Source organism: Falco rusticolus, chromosome 5, assembly GCF_015220075.1.
Source record: "Falco rusticolus isolate bFalRus1 chromosome 5, bFalRus1.pri, whole genome shotgun sequence".
NCBI lineage: Eukaryota > Metazoa > Chordata > Aves > Falconiformes > Falconidae > Falco > Falco rusticolus.
Window position 1 is genome coordinate 76,321,983 of NC_051191.1, and position 25,655 is coordinate 76,347,637.

At 38.3% G+C, this 25,655-nt stretch overlaps 1 protein-coding gene across 1 annotated transcript in view; it reads right to left on the bottom strand.

Moving 5' to 3' along the window:
* Positions 1 to 25,655, bottom strand: part of SCUBE1 (signal peptide, CUB domain and EGF like domain containing 1) — a 218,052-nt gene that overhangs the window by 93,940 nt on the left and 98,457 nt on the right. Inside the window, exons 5-7 of the mRNA XM_037390251.1 lie at positions 14,878 to 15,003; positions 6,042 to 6,158; positions 3,104 to 3,193 (exon numbers count right to left, since the gene is read on the bottom strand). Of these exons, the coding sequence (XP_037246148.1) occupies positions 3,104 to 3,193; positions 6,042 to 6,158; positions 14,878 to 15,003 (333 nt within the window). The remainder of the gene's footprint in view (positions 1 to 3,103; positions 3,194 to 6,041; positions 6,159 to 14,877; positions 15,004 to 25,655) is intronic.

Below are 25,655 nucleotides of genomic sequence, written 5' to 3' on the forward strand. Positions count from 1 at the left end.
CAACACAGAACTCTGGCAGATGGCAGAACCTCACCAGAAGCCCACCTGGAGTACAATTAATGCTGCACTCCTTTCCACTCTGCAATGGCAGTGGCCCAGGGGACTGGGAAGAAAATGTAAAGGAGCTGTATCAACAGCAATATGGTGCAACATTCACTGATCAGAGAAAAGTCATTCAGTGCCATCTCTTTAACAAGAGTGCTCTTTACTCTGAATGCAAGTGTTTTTCTCTGAACAGGGGAGACAGCTGGAAACCCTCACGGTCTTTCCAAACATTATGAAAAAAGTTGGATGAAAATTTCTAGGAACCTTTTGATGGTTCTAAAGGGAAGTTTCTTGTAGCTCATCAGAGAAGATGCTTCTTGTCTGCTGCACAAGACCCATATAAAAATGCATCTAACAAGAAGGAAGGAAGCATATTTATCTACTTTTCTGTATTTAAAATTCAGCCACAAGTCACAGGACCACACCATGACTAGGACACAGGGCCCTGTAAAGAGTCAGTCTGAGCTACAGAGGTGGCAAGTCTTGCTGTAGCAAAATGAGTGGCAAAGGCAGTCCTGTTCTTGTAAAGTTATCTCATCCAAGCTTATTCATAGCCTTGGCTGATACTGAGGGTTATACAGATCATAGTCATTTTAGTAGCATGCAGCAAATGACAGGGGACTAGAAATTATTGTCTCAGGGCTTGCAACTGAAAGCATCTTTCATCGGACTACTGAAATTACATAAAGTCATCTACTTTTCCTAGACTCCCAAGACTGTCTGCAGGAAGGTCAAAAATCACAGTCCATTTACAAAAGCTGGTAACAAAGTTTCCCAAGGAGCCTTCCAGTACTTTCTAAAAGAGCTGGTTAGAAAGCATCTGAAGACACATGGAATTTCATGGAAATGCCCCTACACTTTTGAAATGTACTAAGACTCCATTAGAAAAATAAATTGTGGGATTTATGAGCATCAGAAATCACTAGAAATAAACAAGTAGAAAAGTCCCTAAGAAATAAGCCACCTACTCAGATCTCACTTGTCAACTAAATTTCTTTTCAGCTCTAGTTGATGTTTTTCTAAGCAATCAGTTGTTCAAACACAGCATGTCCATAAACTCTCAGCTTTTGGCTTGTACCTGCTAATACAGGAGGTACTGAAGATTTAAACAATGTATTTTGCAAACTGGATTTTTAACTGTCTACCTAAACCTATTTCCAGAGTCTATGTTCACCTTGGAACTTGCAGACCTGGTGTAACTAAGAAACTTCTTGCTAATCATAACATTTATGTTCTATTTGCCTGGACTCTTGTAAGCAGTGAGAGCTTATTTTAGGTTGGATAATTACTTTTATCAGAGGGTGAGGCAGCAAAGCAATGCTCAGTCCCTCTAAACCATGTAATACATACTGCTAGTGGCTGGGCAAACTCACTATTTAGACCTAGAGAATTGGATTTTCCAGTGGTCTAGAGGCCCTTTGCATGTTTTTTTCCCTGACTTCCTGTGAAATTATGTGTTACTGAAATTACAGCTCAAAAATGTTAACAGCACCTTATAAAGCAAGATGAGCTGCCTCATAGCTTCTGTTAGCTTAAATTAATTTGAACAGTGCATCATTAAACAATAAATTGATATGGGTCACTTGCTAGCTCTGCAAACTAACTACAAATTAACAATCATAGATAATCTAAAAATAGAGTAACATATGCCCAGGTTTTCATACCAGGGAAAATATTTTACCTCAATATTACCATCGAACACCACTTTAGAGTTGTAACACCATGCCATTTCCTGTAAGTGGTCATATGCATTTAAGTGGATGGTTTGTCATGACTGACAAGATACAAGTCATATGGAAACTTTTAAAATGTTGCCACCTACTGCAACCTATTAGCTCAACAATCAACTAAATACTCGAAGTGAGGCTTCTGGTCTCCTAGAGGTGGTCCTTCCAGATAGCTGTGGATGCATACAGCCAGCCTGCAGCCAGCTGAGCTTGCCAAGGGCTAGCAGGACAGAGTCTGCAATGGACTTAATGGTTTCAAGAAATGAAATACTGACCAGGAGGTAAGAGAGCAGAATCCTGTCCTGCCAGAATCTCTTCTGCGGCTGAAGAATCCCTGTCTTGTAAACAGTTCATCGAGTACCTCTCACCAACGCTCACTATGTTTAAAACATTGTGGACATAATTGTATGTGGTGAGTAGGGCACCAGAATGGAAAATGGAGAGTAATAAACCACCTGAAAACCTCCAAACCACTGGCATCCTTCAGCAGTCTGTGCTGCTCTGTGCTCTTCGTCACATGAAAAGAGTCTGGCAGAAGTCCAGCCACTCTACCCCTTCTATTCCCAAAAGGTCATTCTCACTAACGGCCATAAATGTAACATGAATAAGACAAACACTAGGGTGTGCAATGGGTTAACTGAGAGCAGAAGCTAAAGAATTATCTTCATTGTTCAGTGCACTTCCTCATCCCTTCCACTCTCAGGCTCCAACAGCAGGGAGAAACAAGCCGTGCTTCAGTTTTGGAAGAACACCACACAGAAGCTCACTAGTCACTAGGGAAAGATCTTTCAGTGGTTACTAACATAGCTGCACAAAGGAAATGGATGAATTTCCAGTCATAATATTTTCATTTCAATCAAAAGCACAGGCAATTTTCAGTAGGCAAATACAGTTGTTCATTTTACACCACATATGTAATAGAACGTTGTTTCATATCATCATCCACTCAAGTCAGTAGGCAAGTCTGCAACATGAGATTTTTCAGGAATCCTACAGCAAAACATACACACAAACACACACAAATCACATGGAAGAAGTAGCTTGCATAAGGTAAGTAAGGTTAATAGCAAAAGCTTCTTTCTATGCAGAAGAAATTTAATATTAAAGCTGCAGCATTAGGAAAAAAAAAGTTTTAAAACAAGAAATGAAGTTGTACAACAGATGAGAACTTAACAAAATTGGTGACCTTTCCACACAGATGAAGTCAGGTTAAAAAAAAACAAGCCAAACCAAAACCAAAGGGACCACATGAGGCCAAAAGAGAACCTCCCCCCCACACACATACAGACAAAAGTGAGAGCACAACAAAGGAAGTGGAAGAAAAGTGTTACCCATAAGTAGCCGCCGTTTCACCCGCTTGTCCACATCAGCTACTGACGTGGCATTGTACTCAGAACTCTCAATTGCAGCCTCATCCTTCTCTAAAACACAAGTAAGGGACAAACATGGAGCAGCTGGTTAATCACAAGCCCAATTTTCCACTGCCTAAGACAGTTTCTTGGCATGGCACAGCCAAAGCCAAGAAGCAAGGCATGAAAGCACTAAATCCCCGTTAGAGAGTTAATTCCCTTTGAGACCCCAGGAAAAAATTAAAGGGTATTTAGGGAAAGGAGGAAGAAAGAGGGGGAGGAGGAAGACTGGTCAACTATGAAGTAACTAACCACACAGAGGAAGCTAGATTCCTACTGGAGAACGAGACAGCTAACATGAGTGCCGCAGAGAAGTGTTAATGATAAAAATTAAAATCCAGGGATGCTAGTTAAACAAACTACCAAGGACAAACTGTAAAGTGATTCAGGCTAATGGTGGCACCAGGATCTGAAGGTGGCAGGCAGAGGACTGAGACAGAGCAAGCTAGAAGAGTCCGGTGATGGATGGGCACGGATGCACCATAGTCTTGTACACATTGACACATCGTGAGGAGAAACCAAACAACAGCATGCAAATTAAACAAAAACAACAACATAAATAAACAAACAACAAATCAAACAAACACAAAAAAGATCAATTTGGGCAGTGCTGGTTGCCTGCTTGTCTATGAAACACTACTAGCTAAACATTCAATGCTAGGAAAGATGTTGCAAGAACAGGGTTTAGTAATTTTAAAAGCATGCAGTAAGCAAGATGATGTCAGCAAAGGTCATTTTACAAGGTAGTCTCTGATATCCTACATGTAAAAGTTTCATACAGCATAATAAGGACTTTAGTTTGTTTATGTTTCATTAGAAATACACAGAAACAGTCACAAGTGTGGGAAGAGATGATCAGTAACTGAAATAAAAATAAAGATTTCTGATACAGTAGAGCAATGGAGAAGCAGCAGCTGGGTAAATAAAATGATTTATACAGAGAAGGAAATGCTTATTAGGAAAACAAAACCAAAATGCAAATGGGGATTTTCACATGCAGCAAACATAAAAAAATAAAATAAAAGGATAAGTCAAGCAAACAAAGACAAAATATGTTAGACAAAGGGTCAACAAGTATTTATCTGGCATTGCAGAAGTTTGCATTCTTGCAGTGATGCAAGATATACACCACTGAAGACAGCAAACACTGGAATCACTGAAGTGAGGAGGAGGAGGCTGGCAGGTTTTGTTTGTGGCAACACTATATGGTTGAGTAGTAAGAAGAAGTTGTTTTGTTTTGTTTTTAACAAGTTCTAGATGGGATCAGGCTGCAATAGAGGCTTTTGTTTGAGGTTTGGTTTTTTTTTTATTTTGCTCTGTAAATAATTAATGAACGTCAGTTATCAGACAAGACAGGCAATCAGGAACCATCACCAGAAAGCAGGAACAAAAATGTGAAAAAAAAATATATTTAAAAGTATTCTAAGAGAAAGAACTACTTAGAGGGAAGAAAATCAGCACAGGCAGTAATATGTGACTTACATCACAAGACCAAGGAATTTAACATGGAGTTGTATGTATTATATTACAAAAATGGGGAAAAAAAATGTAAAAAACAGGTGCAATGTACACAACTTTTAAAATTATTTTTACATGCTGGACAAAATAAAACATCAATCCAAGGATATTAGTGAACACTAATAAACAGAAAATCAGTTATCCATTCAATAAAACCTCAAGGTCCTTGCTCTTGCAAATTCTTTGCATCTGGAACTGCCACAGGCTTCAGGGAGGGTTATTTAAACAGAGGGACGACTATACGATGGAGCCCTCTGTGTTAATCAAAAGTACTTGCTGAGAGATCCTGGAAGCTGAGACACAGCTCACGTACAGAGTGAGGCAGAGTCCAGTGCTGAACCTTGTTCAGCTCCGCCCCTGCCAGCGTAACCCTCACCCTACCACAATCTGTGCAATGAAACCCATCAGAAGTGAGTGAGGCTCTGGGCAGCCACGGAGATTTATGCCATGGATCTGACCAAGGGATCACTAAAGATATCTGATCGATTTCCATGGCTTTCAAGTGCTCTGTCTTGCAGTATTGATAAAGGAAAGAAAAGATGATAAATGTGTGTCCATTCTTTTTTAACCTCAGGAAATTACTAGGAATTTGTAAGAATTTGAAATTAAACAAACAAAAGGAGTCAACTTGACCACAATACTTATGGATTTTAGGTTCTGATCTGTGAGTTAGAATTTCCAAATTTTAACTTGCAATATGCAAAAATATACTTATTTTTTTTAAAGCAGAGTTGAAAGAAATGGTGTTAAGCAAACAATATATTTTATAATCATAAATGTTTGCATAGCATCTCCCAAGATGCTCCATCTCTTGAACAGCTTTAGCCCACTGATATTCTGAGTAAAAGCTTATTTACTACAACCGCTGTAACTTTTAGAATCATAAAACATACAACAGGGAAGAAAGCACATCATGATGATTAATTTTCCCTGATAACAGCTTAGAAAAGAGGATCATTTTCCTCACCTTGCTTACGCAAGGAAGTCTTGACTCATACAAAGTGAACGGAAGAGCTGAACTTTCATTCGTGATTATGAATGTTCTACACCTTTTAACTTTGAAAATCATTAGAGTTATGAAAAGAAATAAAAGTTACAAAGGAGTAACAAAGGGATACTTCATTAACAAATGTTTTGACAAAACATGCACAAATGCTTCTCTCTGTATAGTGTGACCTTAGCTAGTATGGCCAGGAACTGCTGTTACACAGTTCTCTCAGCAATGGTGCTAAATGCCTGTGAGATACAAACACACACACACACACACATACACACGTACATATGTGCACATATATATTCTATGAAGAGTACAAAATAAAATGCACTGCAGAGAAGTACTTACCAATGCAGGTTCGGCCATCTGAATGTAGGGCATACTTCTGATGACAACCACACACAGGACCAGTATCTGTGTCATCACAGGTGTGTTGGCAGCCTCCATTCCCATAGTTACAGGTTACTAGTTAAGCCCCAAATGAATGTGTATATATATATATATAAATAAAATGACAATGAAACCAATTAGTCTTGAGGGCCTTTCAGAACACAGAAGAGCAGTACATACCACGACATAAGGCAATGCAATATTTGTATTCGCAGTTACTGGCATTTCTTGTTCTTTCTGCACCACCCCACCCCCCCCCCCCTTATCTTAGCCACGCTACTGTCTCATGCCCTACTGTCAATCCATGCAGTGAAGAAAAAAAGAGAAAGAAGCAAAGAAGCATGTGCTACTCTTTCCCCAGTCTATTTGTATTCATAATCTTAGTATGAGTAGCTAGCCAATTCCACCTCTTTGTAAAAGTTACATGCTTCATGTCTGTGATATATATGGCATGAAGAAATGATCAGTCTACTAATACAGACATATATTTTCAAGTCTATAGACAGCATTGCTCTTTTCCTTCCCCTTTATTTTCTAAATGGAGGAAGCAGAGACCACACAGCAAGAATAGAACCATATAAGTCTTGAAATCTAGTATTTCAAGTACTGGTCCTCCTAGAATAGAAGAATGTTTAAAAATAAAACAGGAACCACTTTTTTTTTCTTTTCTTCTATGAAACAAAAAATACATGGCTGTTACGGCCCTGTAGTGTGCTGGCCTCAACTGGGAAGGAAACACTGGAGATGTTAGCTTTCACTTCCAAGCATACAGTGCAAAATGTTTTTTAGCAATTAAAATGTCCTCCAGTGAAAAAAATACTAAACATATATTAAAACAAACATTTTCATGACAGGTAGAGGTTTGAATTTTACATGAATTAATAGATCAGATTCACCTTCCTTTGTCACATGATGGATTTAATTTCTGACTATTAGGACACACCAGTTTTTAAATATTAAGCTGGCTAGCACCATTAACAATGCCTCTCCTACATCCCTGTTCCATTTAATCCTTTGCAGTCACACAGCTTGATGCTGAATAACACAATTTTGATCTGACTGAATTCTGAATTCAATTTTCTGTCTTTATATATAGGTAATTTGGACTAGTATTATTATTGGTATATACATACTGGCAGGTACAGGGGAAATCCAATATACCATCACTGTTCAGTTACATACATCATATTCATTGTTTCAGAGGACTTCAATGTTTTGAAATGTTACAGTAATTTAAATACTGACTCTGACTAATCAGAAAGAACTTCCTCACATTGTTCTTAGCAGAATTTTCCTAGATAAGTTTATAAAAGACCCAGGGTAGCAAACTGCAATATACAGTAAACCCAAGATACTGGTTAACAGGATTTTAAAATTATGTATCTAAATCTAAACTGAGGTTCTATCTAATCCAGTAGTGCTAAACTCATAATTTCCCACTGACCTCAGTGACTCTGCTTTAATGCAGCTTCTTAAAAGGGAGTAGACTGGAATTTTCAGTCACAGTAACTAGAACTGCAATATCCTACCTCTGGTGTGAGTGTCCCAGTGCTGAACAATCATGCCACTCTCAGTAATTACTCAAGTATTTAGCTTGAAATGGAACAGTTCTAAGAAAATCATCCGGGGGAGACCCACCACAGCATAACCAACAGAATTCCCATTAAAAAATCCTGCCAGCGTGGGATCCACAAGTTTACAGACACAGTCCCTGAAGTCTAGCAAAGATCACAACAGGAATTGTCCATCTCCCAAGTGAGCACAGACCAGAGGCCACTACATGTGCAAGCATCCTTGGTCCTTCACATCGTACACTTTGAATAAAATCTTGTGTTGTCCAGAGATAGAGAAGGAATAGTCTTGTGGCTTAGTGCTAAGAACAGCCTCTGAGAAGGGGACCTGCTTGGATTCCCACCTCTCCTCCCAGGAATATTGCTGCTCCATTCAATTGAAAAGAGTGTCAATGAGAAAGATGGACAGCAGCCTGATCCACGTTCCTTTATTGCAGTTTGACAGTCTGGACACTAGGCTGGACAATGGGAATTGTGGGTTCAGTCCCACCAGGCAGAGGAAGGAGTTGAACTCACATACCCCAAGTCATAAGAATCCTAAGCTTCCAAGGAATTACATTTAAAAAGCCCCCTAAGCAACAAGTACCCTCAGGTGTTTTTTCTGCTTCTCCAGTTCTATGACTTAACTACTAATTTCTTTTTGTGAGAAAATAGATGAAGCAAATCTTTCTGCTTTGCATCAAATGGAAGCAACATTTCATTTCCTTCAATACACAATAACATTTTAGCTTTATTTTTGATGCAAAACAAACAAATTAAGATTTTATGTCAATTCTCCATTCTTAAACCTCCCACCTTTTCAATGCAGTCATGCCGAAAAAATCATTTCCTTGCTCAACACTACGCCTGTCCTTCCTCATGTCTCTTCTTTTTGCCCATGCTTTAATTTGCAATTTTTGGGGGTTAATCTTTCTCTTCTCTCCCTCTCTCTGCCACATTATGTGTGCAACAGTGACTTCTTGGTTAATCTGGAGGTAGATTAAATACTGTTTTGCATCTTAGCTGAGAGCTAGAGGAACAGACAGAGGTTGTCTGAATCAGCTGGTTGCAGCCTGACTGTAAACATGACCTCTCTTCTGGCCAGCTGTGTCTGGGATGTGATCAAGCAAGGATAATAAGTGGTATAGAAGGCAGTTGCTTGCAATATCCACCCTATCGGGTGCATGCTGGCAGAGCTAATCCAGGATAAAGTAATTTCCATCTACCTATCCTCACCTCCTTCTTGACCCCATATGCCTCCTGAACTACGTGGAGGTTCATTCAATGTTTCTATTCTTGTTGGACTGCAGTGCCATCACAAGTTAACTTAAAGGTGTTGTTTATGCCAGATGTTTAAATACATTTCTGTCCAACAGTATTTTTATTGGGGATTTTGAAATGCAACCAGCAAAAAAGTATGCATTTTAAACAACTTGACTACAGTGGTTATTTTTGGCATTCCTTGCTGAAAGCCTTTGCTGGCAGAGATGAAAATATTGTAACACAGTTGCTCTGATTCATGTAATATAAGGGACTTTTCCTTACTCTTATTTGTCCATGAAAAATCGCACTAGACTGATGGGGCTTATAGTGAATCCTGCAGAATCACACACTTCTTTCATAGTTTCCCTACGTACTAAAGTCACTGTTCCTGTTCTGCCCAGTCAATGAACACAGATGTAGGTAATTTCCTCTTCCTGTCTCTTATAAATATTAGTAAATCATGTTTTTGAAGGATTTGAATTCCTGTCTAGACTACAATTTATTTATTTATTTATTTTAAGACTTGGGGAAAAAATTCTGGAGCTTGACAGCTCTGCAGGTGAAATTGGTACAAAAATCCAGTTGTAAAATATGTCATATCAATTTTCTTCTGGCCTTAATTCTGTACCAGTGACACTGAGAAGTTTCTCTTGTTTAGAGGAAGAAAAGCAAAATTATTTAAAAGCAAAGGGACATCCAGATCTACTCCATTTTTGTCAGAAAGCATTAAAACAAAATTAATGAGAAATCTCAAAAAACTATTTCTGATAAATTTTGGACTATACAGCTATGCAAAAGACTGTGTGCATTCAGAGTCTGTGACATTGAAGAGGCAAACAAAAAGAGGCCAAATGGTAAATTATGACAGACACAGATCACCTTCAAATGCTATACATCATGTTACAATAAAAGAGATGGAAAAAAGTAAATATTTTTTTGTTTTTACCAAAGGAGAATATACACATATCTGTAGGAGCTCAGATATACTTATCCACACATAGCAGATTTAAAACCAGAGTAACACCATTGCTTCTGACACTGCTTCAGCATTTGTGTATATCTCAAGAGTAACCAAAACGCTGGGCCCTTTCCGATAGTGGGAGAAATACCCTGTACAACTGGCTAAACCCAGCATCTCATAAAGACGGCTTTGCTCACGTCGGCTACAAACATGCGAAGAAACAGCACACAAGCCTTACAAAGATGCTAATCATCTATGTGAGGTGTCTAAATGCTGGTGGCCAAGTTACCAGACTGTTCTCCCAACCCTGTTTCTATTATAAGCAAAGGGCTATGGGGCATCCTGAGCCAAAGCCCTGACACTGGTGCTTCAAAGTGTCTTCAAACAAGATTAATTCTTTCTGCTGACTATAATGCTCATGCTCTTGAACTGGCCAGCCACCTTTCAGGGCCTGCAGCCTGGCAGCGTGGCGTAATCTTCCAAACTGGCCACCTGCCTATGCTGCAGGGAGCATCATCTATTCAGTTTGGCTGGGCTGAGCTAAACATTCCTGAGACACAGCTTTGCAGGTAAGCCCGTGCTTACATCCATAGAAATATATGTACTAGTCTTGAAATGGCATTTTTATGATGAAAGACAAAAAACAACTGTCTGGAATAGGAACGACATCTTAAAGAACAAAAGGGATTGTAATGTACATATTCCACTAAGGAATGATACTAATGTTCCTTGCTAAAATGCCCAGCAGATTGACAATACCAGAACAAAGCCTAAATCCTGTTTTTAGAGCTTCTCTGAAATTTCACATAATCCTTTTTCTGGTTTATTCCATCTGACATGCCCATGACAAGGAGTCTTTGAAAACATATGGCCAATTATTAAATCTAACATTTAGTACTCACTAACTCAAAAAATCTCCTAAACAACTATGTCCTGATGTTGTCTGCATGTGGATTGAAGTATATATACTATGGCTCAGATGCCACAGAATTTGCAACAAGCCAGATCTTTTGGTTTTGTAGCATGGCTTTCTGCAACAGTTCAAACCAGCACACTGTAATTCTAGATAAATCAAAAATTGCACTGTTTTTTAACTAAATTGGCCATTAAATATATAATTTATATAAATATATGGGCATCTCTATGTGATGAAGCTGTGCATGCAACATTGCTTGCATTATTTATTTTAGTATAGCCTTACATTTTTAACATTCTGGAGATCTTTGTATTGCTAGCAAATAGTTGCATGAGAACATTATCAGCGGGAGCTGAAAAGCTGCCACTTGGCATAGTTACAACAGCATTTTACTGTAAACATACTAGACATGATTTTTAGAATTACTTAGCACTAGCCCTCCTGCTCACTTAAATCATTATCAGAGGGGGCAGACAGAAATAGCTGTAATTAAGGTTACCCAGCATTTTTCATTAAAAGGTTCATCTTTTACTTGTTTATAACTCTTCTAGGTTGCAACCTGCAGGTATGGGCATCTGCTTTCGGTTTCCTCTTACTTTTTCAAGTTCCAGCTAAACTGATCCAACTAAAAATGAGATTAAAAAAAATGCCTTGGTTTGCTTATATTTGGGGAAAAATCTTCAGTTTATCAAAAATTTCTAATGCAATCATGCTCAGAGGCAGGAACTTAAAATCTATCATGGATACAGATACAGAAACAGGAGGTCATATCCCATGTTTCCCCACTATAATCTAGAACTGAATTCACTATTCCTATGTCTCTTTTTTCTGCTTCTCCAGCAAGTATCTATGAAAATCACTGACAAAACATAATCTTCTTCTAATGGTTTGTGTAAACAGAAGATGGTTGTTTACTGCTGCTTTGGATCTAAAGGATGCAGTCCTTCTGAGGAATTATGCATGGATCTCTATGATTCTGCTTGTTGTATTCCTAGGTGACCTCTTGAGATCCCATCCAGCCTCAATGCTTCTGTGTTTTCCTAGCATGGTGGGAAAGATTTTTATATTTATTTTTGGTAACTGAGAACTTGCATGTTTAAAATTTACAATAAGAAACCATTAAGGCTGCAATATTAAGCACTCAAAGGCCACCAAATACCAGACTTCTGATACATAGACTTATTGTATCATGATAACCATCTTTAATGACAAATGCAGAAAACACTCCTGTCTTATTCAGTGCACAGGGGAGCTGGGCAAAGTCAGGCTCCTGGAAACAGCTGGAGAATCTTGTTTCATTTGCTGCAGAGTGAGTAGTAAATCAGAAAGAGACTGTCAAGAAAAGACGGTCTTGTTCAGACAGCGAATAGAGCCTTAAAATCTCTAATCTATTTCTGCCTCTGTCATGGAATTCCTACTTAGGGCTTGGCAAGCCACCTGAATCATATCTATTACAGGTTACTGATATATACCTTTCTCCGTGGCATTTGCAACTACAGCTGGAACTACTGGGAGCCTGGCTTTGATCATACTAAAATGCTGTAAATGCTGAGCTGGGTTCTGGGTGTTTCCTGTTAATCACCTATCTCTACTAAATGTCTTTGACGTTAACATCTTTATATTCATTCCTCATCTGTAAGATAGGCAAACCAGTACTTTTAAACTTGACAAGAATATTCTGAAAATACATTAACAATGCCTACAAAGCACTTCCATATTATAGTAACGACTATCATGGGAAAACCCATGAGGAAATTAAAAATTTTATGTTCACAATAGGGTTTAAATACTGTGCAGCAGGAAAGGCATGACACTGAATTATGGAAAGGAAGCTATTGACCAAAAGCCTGTTTAACGAGCACTGACCATCATATATGCTGAATGAAAAAAGTGTGACTGCCTTATTAGCAGTGATGGTATGATCAGGTGATACGTAATCATGTAATTAGGATGTAATGACAACCTCATAATGCATACATAAAAAGCAGGGAGCCTCTCTCCAATTTTTTATGCTAACTTATTTTAACATCTTTTTTTCCTTTGAGGAACACTTGTCTCTTTACTAGTGGGCTTGGGCCAATACATCCGAAAACCTCTCACAGTATTCTGATTCATAGAATCATAGGAGATCTTGAGCTGGAAGGGATCCCTAAGGATCATCAAGTCCAACCCCCTGCATTTGCAAACTGGAAGATAAAAAATTCACCTCACGAAGTACTGGTTCTCTGTCACTTGTTCACATAAAAAACCAGAGAAGCAAGCTCTGAAAAACTCTGAAAGGCACAGTCTCCTGGAGGGACTATGATAAATCAGAATAATTGAGAGGGATATACTAGGGGTATATCTGATCCTACCAGTCCCTGGTATACAAGGCTACAGACCTAGTCCAGGCTGACAAGCATCTTTTTTCCAGCTCTTCAACCCAGCTGTATTCAGTACTTGCAAAGTTGCAGCTCAAGATTTAAGCCAATTCCACTGAAATGGCTAGCTGTTAAAAAGTTTTTTTAAGAGTCAAGATTTGGTTTCAGAACCAGGCCTTTATAAATAGCCTGCTGTAATCTCACAATTATTGTATTTTATAGCCAGGCTATCTGGCTACAGCATTATACTTCTTTGTGTTTGTAAAGGCTAGAAATAGAGTTATTTTAAGTAAGACTATGGAACATATTTGCGGGATGTACTGTGGGTTTAGGGGCCGGTGCACTCTGCAGCAAACTGCAACCTTGGAAAACTCAGCGTCCCTACTTAGAGGTCTGTCAGCAGAAGTTCATTATACTTCCAACTACAATTTGACAACCACAGGGCACAGAATAAATCAAAGTTTTTCACTCTATTAAACCCTGAGGCATTTAGAAATATTGCTCCAGAAAAGGCTGTAATCCTCCTGTCACCATCTCACTAAGAAAAAGAGTAATGGAATTCTTAAGGAATGTACACATTTGTGGAAACAAATACTAAACAACATAAATAAACATCCTCTCCCACTTTACCAATGTAGCTATGTTGCACTGCAATTAACAACATGCAATGTTCACTTCTAATAAACATTGAGAATGAAAATTACCATAAAGGCAAATTTTCTCTGTGCTTTTTGCCTTTGGCCCTGGGCACCCTCTAACACTGAGGAGCAGTCAGGCTGTACAGTATCCTGTGGCATTTCTTTATGATACTAAAAGGTGATTCTTTGACTTTGTACTTGCAAACTAATACAACCTAAGCATATTTACGCAGTGGAGATTGCAGGAAGAAAAAAGGTGAAGTGGAAGAAAGACTATCATAAAAATACTGGCCCTGTGCAAAGCACATAACATGTTTAATGTAATTTTATTGCATTTCCTTTTTGTTTGTCTCTCACAAAGCTACCAAGTAGGAAAGCAAGCTATTGGAATCACACCTTACACTCACTGAAGCCATCAGAAAGATGCCCATGCAATTCGGAAGCTTTCAGATGACAGCGCTCAGTTACAGAGGGTCGATTATTTTAACCCGTACAGAACAATTTTCAATTTTGTGGGCTAATGAGTATCTGTATCTTCAGCATCCTAGCTTCAAGAATACATCAGTCAGGGATTTTGTTTGAACTGTATATATGACACAACTGCATGTTTTCCAGGTAATAACAAGAGAAGTAGACTGCATGCAGTGGAATCAGGACTAGAGCAGACATTTATATCTAGCCTTTAGAAAAGAGGAATTCACCCTCTTAAATTGATAGCTCTGGTAGGTTTATCATTAAATCTATTAGTAGAATTATCAATGCATCTATCATTGTGGACCTTGCAAAATATTCCAAGCCAGAACCCTCTATGCTTTATTTGTTTTGCTTTACAAGGTAAGCCTGGATTAAACTGATCCCTCACATTTCTGCGTTCATAGAAAGGTAGAAAAGTTGTTACCATTTTGCTAACAGAGTCACTGCCAACATTCTGCTACTCAATCCCTCTTATCCATTCCCAAATACACCTTCTACCGCAAAAAATACATTACTAAAATTACAAATCACCTTTGGCCAAACAAAGTTGATTTCTTGGCTTCTGGAAAATAATAACAATGATGAAAATAAGACATTTTGTGGCATTTGAAATTTAATCTTCATCTACCTACATTTGCAGTCCTTCTGGTTTTTGGCAAGTTCAAAGCCAGGCCTACATTCACAGGCTACCCCACCTTTGGGCGTCTCCCGGCAGATGTGTGCACACCCATGATCTTTGTTCATACAGTTCATACCCTCTGTAAAAACAAGAAAGAAAAATGGAAAACATTAGTACTGAAATAAAGCTACAAACTAATGATACACATCCAGTCTGCCAGTAACTTTAATTGCAATTTTTATTTGCATCAGGACTGTGTTCCGTAAGGCAGAAGAATGCAGCTGAAAAGAGGTATACAATCAACAAAACAGTGTAATAAAGGACAAATCTCCTCTGGGGCAAACACAACAAGTACTACTGTGGAATATAGGGTGTCTCTGCTGCATGTAGAAACCCAGGACTAGTGATTTCCCTATTCCATACCCACATTCTAATCTTTTGTGAAAATATCATGGATTTAAAGGACACTCCAGGAAGTTGTCTGTCCCACAGGTGATTATCAGACTTGAATAACTGAACTCACTGTTATTTTTTCCTTGTATAAATTTAATGGTTGTTACTGTCTGGCACATTTTTATTTGCCTTTAATGTGCTGTGTATTTTCTAACACACAAAATCTACCAAAGATTATATCCAAGCTTTTTTGCTTGGATCTGCTTCTTCGCTATTTCACTTCTTCACTAATACACATCTCAATTACATGTCATCCACCATAAGCACAGCCCATCTCCAACAAACCTACTGACACTTTTCCCTTTGAATATATTAAACAAAACATACCAGCTGTTCAACAAACATCCAAGTGCCATGGTGGATTCCTGTTAATGTTTTTGCCAACGAGCAGTATCAACCAGCTTTCTCTTAATCATCCCTGAGCCAATTTTAGCTTTCTAAACCATGTAAGCAATTTAGATATTGAATGCGCCTGATGCTCTTGGAGGCTTTCATTAGTGAGTTAATTCAAATCCCACATATTCACAGAAATCCTGAACTCAGTCCTTATGGGTCAGTATCTAGCATTACTTATGTGAACGAAGGCTAGCTAGATTTGCATTACAAAGACTTCCAAGACTTCCCCTTGGATATCTGACCTGGAAAGGAGAGACAAATTATCTCAGGGTACACTGACAGAGAATTCACAGCGTAACTCAGCTCACTACCATGAAAACAGCATCTATACCCCAAAACACTGGTGCACACATCAGTGTGGACTGGGCAGCTTGTTGGTCACTTCGTAACATGGCTACTCCTACCTACTCTACACTAATTTCTCAAAACAACTCCAGTGTAAAACGTTCAACTTAAACTTACAGTGATAACGTACTGTAAATAGATGTTTTTTTCAGGGCTGTTGCAAAGTTTTTGCTTCCATAGGTGAAAACGATCGCTGCCCTCCCTTTTCATTCTTCCAGAAACTACATGAACGTACCTGCCACCCGTGGCATCTACACACACGGCCTTCAAGGTGAGCCTGGTCTTGCACTATCAAAGCCTCGAAACCAAGTGCCAAGGCTTTATGATGAATTTAGCAGATGTTTCTCTGCATATAGAAGTTCTTAACTGAACACAAAATAGCGTAAAAGACAGCTACTAAGAAACTTTGTGTACGAAATTCTGAGGAGGAAATGCTATAGGAAGTCAGCCAGAGATTCCCTCGGTTGACAGAAGCTAACAGCTTCAAAAGTTATTTGCACTGCTCGACTTTACCTCAGAAAGGTTTATAATAGCAGAGCAATGAGAAACACACAGCACCAGTCTGAGTGGGTATTTTTGCTCACCTCCTACAAAAAATAGCAGGGTCTTAAATCTCACCAAATATGAACCCCAACATTATAGACAACAGATATATTTCTTTCTTCTAAATTCCCCTCTGTGTTGGCTTTGATGAGTCTAAAAACTTGCCAAAGCACAAGTTATACTCTGTAAACTGCAGCCTGGACAACAGATGCTGTTCGAAGATACAATACATACTGTATACTACTCTATACCATCCTATACATCGAAGTGAGGTATGAATGTTCTGTTTGGCTGAACAGATACAAGAAACCTGGGAACAGCTTTATTGAAGGTTTTGCGGCATTTTATAATCTCTTTCTCTCCATTTCTCCCAACAAAGGATTTCAGACACAATGCGTTTGACAAACCGCATTCCTGCACACTACGCTATGTTCAGAAAAGATCTGGGAAAGATAACACATGGCTGATTGAGTCACATTGCTGAAGCAATGAGAAGAGAGGAATTAGACAGATGAAAGAAGATATTTAACGGCCCAGAAGTGTAATGAAGCCAGTGATTTTCAGTGTTTACTTACAGGCACTGAATATCTGCCATTGTTATAATCACTTGGGAAGACAGAAGTTGTGCACTGCTAAAAGTATCGGGAGAAATCAAAGATCAAAATTACTACTTTTTGAAACAAAAGTGAAAGAAAAAGTAGAATTTTATTCTGGTATCTGTGTGTAAGACCACAATATTTCAGTTACTGTATTCATCAAGTAGTTGGAGCTGTAGAAAAATTATTTCAGTTCCACGTTTAGCTGGAGAAGAACACCATAGAAATCTCCTAAGCCTGAAAACCATTATTTCAGAAAATGTAGATTTTTTTCTGGTGAAATGAAAGACTATTATTTTTCAGTCAAGAGCAGTAACTCACCCACAACGAAACTTTTCATTTACATTTTAGTATTTTTCAAAATTCCTAAGAATTAAATTACAAAAAAATTTCTAAACAAACTTTTGTTTAGACCTGAAAAAAATATTCAAATAAAAATGCAGCAAATAAATAGTTTGGCTTGTTTAAGAATGTAATCTAAAACAAATCCATGTTTATTTGCCTGTGTTTATTTTTATTTTTCAGAAAGCGCAGTATTTAGGCGGGTGTCTTCTGTATCAATCTACATACACAAATGATTTATGAATCATTGTTGATACATGAGATTTATTTTTTTTGCAAGCTGATTCTTCAGACAATACTGAACCTTTTAAGACAGAACATATAAATCACACTAAAAAATACAAAAACATGCTAAATTCCTTCCTAAATAGTTTAGTTGCTATAAAAATGCATATACATGGGAGAGAAAAATACTCCTAAAATTACTTTGTCCAGTATTGTCTTTAGGAGGATGCGGTACAGACTCTGAAACAAACTAGAAATACACACCTCACGCACATTTCCTATACTGGAACTGGATGGAGTGAACTTCTGGTAGTAAAATAACCGGTCCGCTATCGTAGGCCATAACTATCCTGCTATCATAGAAGTAGTAAGATGTCTGAGTTACCATCTCCCCTCACTATCACCTCCCGAGAAGCAAAGTTTTGCCTCATTTTAGTTGATGTTTAGCAGCCACCTCATGTGCACATGCTTTTTACATAAAGAGCCCAAAGTGTGAATAACAACATAGGAAAAATTCCCCTGATGTTACAGGGGGATGTTTCTCAAGCATCTTAGTGCCTGCCTTGGTGTTCAGCCTGCCTTGCCCCCAGGACGAAGGGTGAACCACAGGGGAGGCGGGTGGCGTCCTGCCGGAGCTGCTGGCACTGCCAGGCACGGGCAGCCAGCATGCTCCTCTCCCCAGCGATGGGCAGCTCCAGCAAAAACGGGGTTCCCTCTGCGGGTAACTGGCACGATCGAGGCCAAACAGCCTGATTTGTACAAATGGGTGGAAAGTTAAGTCATTCAAGTAAAAAACCACAATAATGGAAAAATTGGGTGGGATTCTCCTGTTCATTTAAATGTGTTTGAAGTTTTTCTCTTAATCACCATAAGTCCCAGCTCAGCAGAGGGGCCCCAGCACCAAGAGGGGTGCCCTGTGCTTCACGTGTTGCTCCTTCCTGAAGATGACTGATATAACGTAGAACCAGGGAAGAGAGGGGAAACACCTATGGAATTATTCTAGGCTTTTCCCAAGACAGTACAGGATCACACCCACAGCAGTTTTGCTTCAGTATGTGGTACAGCGTGGGCAAAATATCAAGCAATGGATCTTCCACCCAAGCCTTAACCAGAAAGTATCTGCAGAACTACATCTTTTACTACACAGCCTTTTGTCCCCCCTCTCCCATCATATGCACAACTGCATCACTGGTTTTGAACATAAATTGTTGTTCCTAGCTGCTTCTCTTAATTTTTGCATTGATCTGTGTGCCTCTGCTTCTAGAACTGATGTAACTATGGGTCAAGTGAAAAATCATAGTTCCCAAAACAAGGGAAAGACTAAACATTTTAAGTCTGTACACCAAAAAAATCCTTACTGTATTGTCATGATACTGAAGTGTGCAGCATTGAAAGGTTCTGGGTTTTTCATGTTAATTGTTAATAAATGCAGTATCTTAATTCCATATGCTGCTACTCAAGGTAGTCTCTAAAGCCTAGCACAAAAATGGGTGCATATTCTCTTTGGCCATGCTGGCAGACAGTAAAATAAACTTTTCAAATACAGACACATTCTCAGCAAATTCAACTTTCAAAAAGACAGCAAAACAGAATCCAATGGAAAATATATTACAAACAGGAAGAAAAATGCCACTTAAGAAAAGAAAACACTAATCTAATTAAACTAAATTATCTTTCAGCATTTTAGGTACAATTTGAGAAGCTTTCTCCTACTGCATTCCTGTTTTTTTTCTGACTTTCTGTTACAAAAGATTGTTCACGGGAGAGTAGCAGACATTGTTATATGACCCACAATCCACATTCATTTTTGTTCCTGGCCTAGGAGAGATTTGGGTGTGAGTCTACTACATTAATCCAGTCTGCCATCTAGGTATCACACATCTCTTAGTAGTGCTGTTCTGCAAAATGTTCAGTCTGATACAATGACCTCTCCATTGTATAATGCTCTAAAAATGTTTTCAGCTCAATGGCTCTGAAAATGCTTAAATCAGGCAGACTGTGACAACTAACGTACTGATCAGCCTTTATTTTTCATTAACACTGCCTGTTTGATCTTAATTAAGACTTCTAGCAATTATTTTACTCTGGGGTTCATCATGTATGCTTATGTTACCCTCTATGTTGTCATAACTTCACTTAGTCTGTATTTATATTGCTGCTATTTTTTATAACTTCCAAATAAACATTCTGATTCCGAACACAATCTGAAAAAGACTACTTTAAATTGCACTGAAGATATAATACAGTAATAACTTAGAATATCATCAAACTATATGTGGTTGAATGTGGTAAGAAAATACAAGAAAATACAAGAAATCTTGAACGTAACCCGTACATACACACTGACATGCACAGCAGCACGTGTGTCACTTATACTCAGTCCTCAAAACAGTGTAACTGGATTCTCTTTTTTGTTGATAAGTTAATTTTAGGACCAGGTACAAGTGAAATCTCTTACTACAGTTGCACCCTTGTTTAACAAAAAGTTAATTTTATAACAAATAATTTAAAAAGTTGTAGACATGGTTTACGAAGTTCATACATTACACAAAATTTGTATGATTCTGTTCCAGTAACTTCCAGAAGAGTTAAAAGACATTAGATCTAAGTTATATGCAAGTCATTGAATTGTTTGACTCAGATAAGCCACAGTGTTTAATTATTTGTGAACTGTTTTAAACACTTTTTATGAACATACCCTGTATGTAAAGTAAACCATAAATCTTTATAACACAAACAACAAGCAATTGTTGTGGTTAGTTTCTTCCCATCAGTTTTAGTTATAGGGGTAATTACTTCTGCCTGGGTAGGGGATCCATATGGTGCTACAAACTGCTACCGGTGCTACTCAGGACTTTCAGGACTTTGTTAGAGTACTGCTAGTTTAAGGAATGGTGGAGTTCAACTGTATCAGGATCAGCTGATACAGTTCAACTGTATCAGTATGTATTATTTATGAAAGCAAAATATAATAGTACCAAATACATTGTAATTATAGTAACTATAAAGTAAGAAACAGAACATAGCATGAAATATGATGTCTTTAGATCACCCGATTGTCACTTACAGTCATTGGCTCAATTCCTGGTGCTAGAAAGAACGGAACATACCTTCAGCAGCAGAGACAGGAAATAATCCATGAGGAAACAAGCATTCTCATTTCAGTTGTTTACTAAACTATTAACATAGTGGGATTTTCTTGTGTTTTCTTTGTAAAAGTTCATGTGAGAAACTACAGCACCACAATTAAGCACAATGACCAAGCAATTTAGAAGACGACAGAGACAACTCCTCTCCCAGAGTTTTTGGTTTACTCTGTTAGGCATGGAAGCCAAACAAAACACACTTTAAGTTTCTGATGGAGACAGGAACATGAAGTTAGTGAAAGTTCAAGATGCCTGTTTCAAGCCAAATGTTACACTACACATGTAAATTTTGGTTGCATAAATGTAGTTTGATGGTTGACTATCCAAAAAAAGCATAACGTTAACTTTTCAGATAGCTTGTGGAAAGCAGCTCCCCATCTACGCCTGTGAGTGTCCCTGCTCTGGCCTTCTAATTCTAGCATCTTGTGTGCTTCACAAGAGTGAGGAAAATCAACATTTGGCTAAACAACCCAGTTACAGTCAACAAATACATATGGTCAGATCTCAGCTTCAGTGAAGCTGAAGGATTGTTTTCCAGCATCCTGGATCTGACCTTTACGCTGCACAGTTGCATCAGATCTGGATATTTCTGGCTCACTAATAAGAATGTCTGGGTGAGCTTGGCTCCCCAGTGAGAATCTAAGATGCTCTCATCTCAAAAAACAGTATGTCCTTTCATGAGGCTTAAAAAAAAACACCAAAATTTTCTCTAGCAAGAAAACAGAGGATGAAACAAATTGATTGAGACAGCTACCCTTCCTCAGCCGCTCACAATGTCTTGGGTGCAAAGCATCCATCTAAGAGCAGACTGCTGAAGCTAAGTGAGAAACCTTGCATTGGGTATGCTGGAAATGTAATAATCTATGTCATGGACTTCTGTTTTTTTTATTGTTAACTAAATGAACATAAGACTTTCTTTCCATCTTCATTCTTGAAGTTGCCTGGTTCTGCCTAGATCTTTAGGAAAACACAGTTGTTTCAGTGACTACAACTCACCCCAACAGAGGTTGAAAAGAAAAGAAAACAAATAAGCACGCAAACTGACCCAAGGAAATAGAATTCTACACTATTAAGTAGACTGGCCGGAGAAATCCTGGACATCATACAAGCAAACAGCTGCTGGTATATTAAATATAAACAAATTCAAGTTTGTTTAGCAATTACATGTGTTTTCAGTTTGGATATAATTTGTGCTTGGGGACAGCATCTTGAGCAGGCAGGCTTGCAGTCTTATCTCTGACAAGATGTTCCTGCTCTGAGTGGCAGCCAGAAAACCGCATGTGTCATCCAGTCGCAAAGAGGGGTTTTATCTTAGATTTAGAAATAGGCATGTGTCAGAAATATAACTTCATTCTGTCAGCAGTAAAAGCAAAGATTTGCAATGCTGCAAAGGTACTGCAATTTCAGAAAAGAGGCTAGAAAGATTAAATGAATGACAGGAGTGAACAGACCAAGTTTATTTTAGCAGAAAACCCACGCAGATAGGTAGGGAAAGGAAACAGATGCAAAAATTTCCAGAAAATGTGAGCAATTCCTGTGGGACCAAGAACAGAGAGTAAGAAAGACTGGCTAAAATCCAGCCCAGGTTGGTTGTGACTGACTTGTGATTGTGTGATGGCTTTTTGCTGGATTACATGAAAGATGTTTGGCAATCTTAGTCTGTTTCCCACATTGCAGAGCTACCAATAGAAGCTGGTGCTCCCTGAAACCCTTTGAAATAGTCTCTGTTACCTTCTCACATGTAGAAACGGTTTATCTCAAAGAAAATGCAGTAAGATAGCCCAGAGAATGTGTGTTGCTGCTGCTCTGGCAGAATCAAGGGTGCCAGTCTCTGCTGGTATCTACTTGGCACCTGACATTACCACTGATTTCACATAGAGGGAAATACATGGCAGGGGAAGAGAAAGATAAGGACAAGAATGGAAAGCAAAACGAAACACAGTTAACTATATTACTATAATCTGCTTTTAATTTTGCTTCATCTTCAAATCACAATTCCTTAAACAATAAAGCAAAGCAAAAGAAAAGGTCGGTTTTGGGGGAGTCACTGTCACACAAAGTCCCTTGGCAGATGGAGGTGACCCTGAGGGCAGAACAAGGCCATGCAGGAGGCATAGCTGAGAAATGAGCTTCCTCCATTTGTCTTCACCACCACTGTCATATTTCCTGGTGCCTTGGTGGGAGCTAATAAACCTTGAGTAGTTCTGATATCCCGGCTCCCAGAGGTGTGGTGCTACAGCAGAGCTAGCAAGGACACCACCACCCAGGCATACTCAAATACCCCCAGATGGGAGGGGTTCAGTAACTACAACGAAGTCCCCGGTTGTGGCAAAAATGAGAAACTCCTGGTTATTTTAGAAAATACTAGGTCTTTGAGCCTCATAGCATACTAGAGATATGAAAACCTGGGTTACTCTTTTCTAAAAGGTTCTCTCTAGAGATAAAAAGTACTTATTTATAACATGGGAAAATTGTAGAGTATTAGACCAGACAATGGCAAGAAAATACTTTTACCCTCCCCGGTCACAGGAAAGCTCAGTATTTAAACAAACATTCTCCACCTCTACCAAGTGAAACTTCTCAAAATGATATTGCAAATTTCTTAATCTTCCAGTAAAAAGACTTAAAATAATTTCAGAAAGCAGGCACTTAAAAAAAAAATTAATTGAAAATACGTCTTTTCATTAGTGTTTCATGAGGAGGCTTTGAACCAGGTCTAACCAAAGTTTAAATCATAGTATCATTTGTGTAAAGATAAGGCAAGAGATGGGATTAAAAAGAAGAATACTAAAATCTTTTTTTCTTTTTCTTCCTCTGAAATCTGCACAACTGACATGAGATTGCCTTGGTTTCCAAAAAGAAATATTTCTAATAAAATGTTTTATTATTCAAATAGATCGAAAACCAGTAAATATTTCAATACCACCTGTCTTTGCAGGAATGCCTTCACAGCCCAAACTCTGCAGGAATATTTCATAACTTCTTGCAACAACATGTAATTAAACAGAATATGAGTATCTGCTTGATGAGCACCTTTGGAAGCAAGAAAAGGTATTTAGCAGGTTTATTTTCCAACTGTTATTTAAGCAAGCTGTGGAGTAAGTAAACCTTGCAAAGCAGCAGGATGAAACAGGTTCTTCTTCTGGGTTCCTATTCACTTTAACTAAGATCCTTCATTCCTCATGGAATCAACAGATGATGAAGGGCCCTGGATGTGTGTGAGGGTTTACATTCAAACTCCAAGTGGAAGGATGACCTCAGCAATGCCTGTTCTGCACTGGGTATATTCTCAGAACTCTCAAATCTTTTCTCAGGGGAGTATTAGTCTCCTGTGGTTTTGACTCATCGCACTACCTTTCTAAGACATAATATGGCCCACATCAGACAATGCTGTCTGATGAACACTGACATTAATTTTGCTATTCTAGTAAGATTATGTTATTACCGTGAACACAACATGTAAAGACATTTCTAAGCATTGATAGCTGGAAAAAGTTTAATACATGCACTAGACTTTTTTCCATTTTCTTTTTTACATCAACTGAAAATACTTTTTAGGACTAATTAGCAAAACAATACATGTCATTAGACTATATATGCCTGTATATATTATATATTATCATAGATATGCATATCATTATATATATGTGCTAATTTGCATATATAATGAATAGTCATAATCATATAGAATGCTATATGTACTACTGCATATATATCCTATTTAAACCCAAAAATACATTTTGCAAGAAATAACTGTCTGCAAATCTACAGGTAAATATGGAGCACAGATCAAATTATTATCTTACATCAGACTTATCATTTTTGTAGGGCTAAACATGACCAAGATTCAAAACTCATTCTGTTGTTTTGTTCCTTACAAAATAAACACTGAGCAAGATGTTAGGCAATTCATAGACTCGCCCCTATGCAGAAATGACCATGTAGCACAAAGGTGGTCATGTTTCTCAAACATAAGGGATAAAGCAATAGAGTTTCTAGCCTCCTGTAGGTTTTTTTGGGGTCACTTCAGTGCTGGAAAGCTGAATGTGAAGCAACATCCATATACAGCTGTGCTGTAGTTGCCCAGAGCTTCACATTTCCATCGATATGTTGACAGTAGAAAATTCCAAAGGTCTAAGTTACTGTTCAACAACCAAACAGCTGATTTCCACAAGCTGTGGTGACTTTCAGAAAAATCATATACAACCTGGAACCAAAATTTTAACAGATATTTGGAGCCATTGAGTCAACTACAGCTTCTCTCAAAAATGAGATTGTGGGTATACCTTAGTTGCATGTTTGCACACAACACAAGTCCTTTTTAGGTGCAAATCTTTCCTGTGTTCACACCTCAAGGTTTTTACAGCTCATTTCCATGCACCGTTGTGTACAAGAAATAGTTGGTCCCTTGGGGAAGTCAAACTGGAAGGTGTACACTAAGGGTGCCAGAAACCGCATCACAGAATGCAGAATGGATTTCAAACTTGTTCCCAATTTCAATACATTCTCTTTTTTATAAAACCACATACATATTTCACTGATGAGTATCAGAGAAATAAAGTAATCCAACTCAGAACTGCAGTGGAGTCAAGGAAGAATAAAATGATACTAAGCCTTAGAAAATCCTATTGCTTCTAAAGTGTTTTTCTAGCAAGACTGTCAACACCTGTGGACAATGAAGGACTGAATATGAAAGGCAAAATATATGTTTGCAAGCTGCCTTGTGAATGGCCAATTTGATTTCC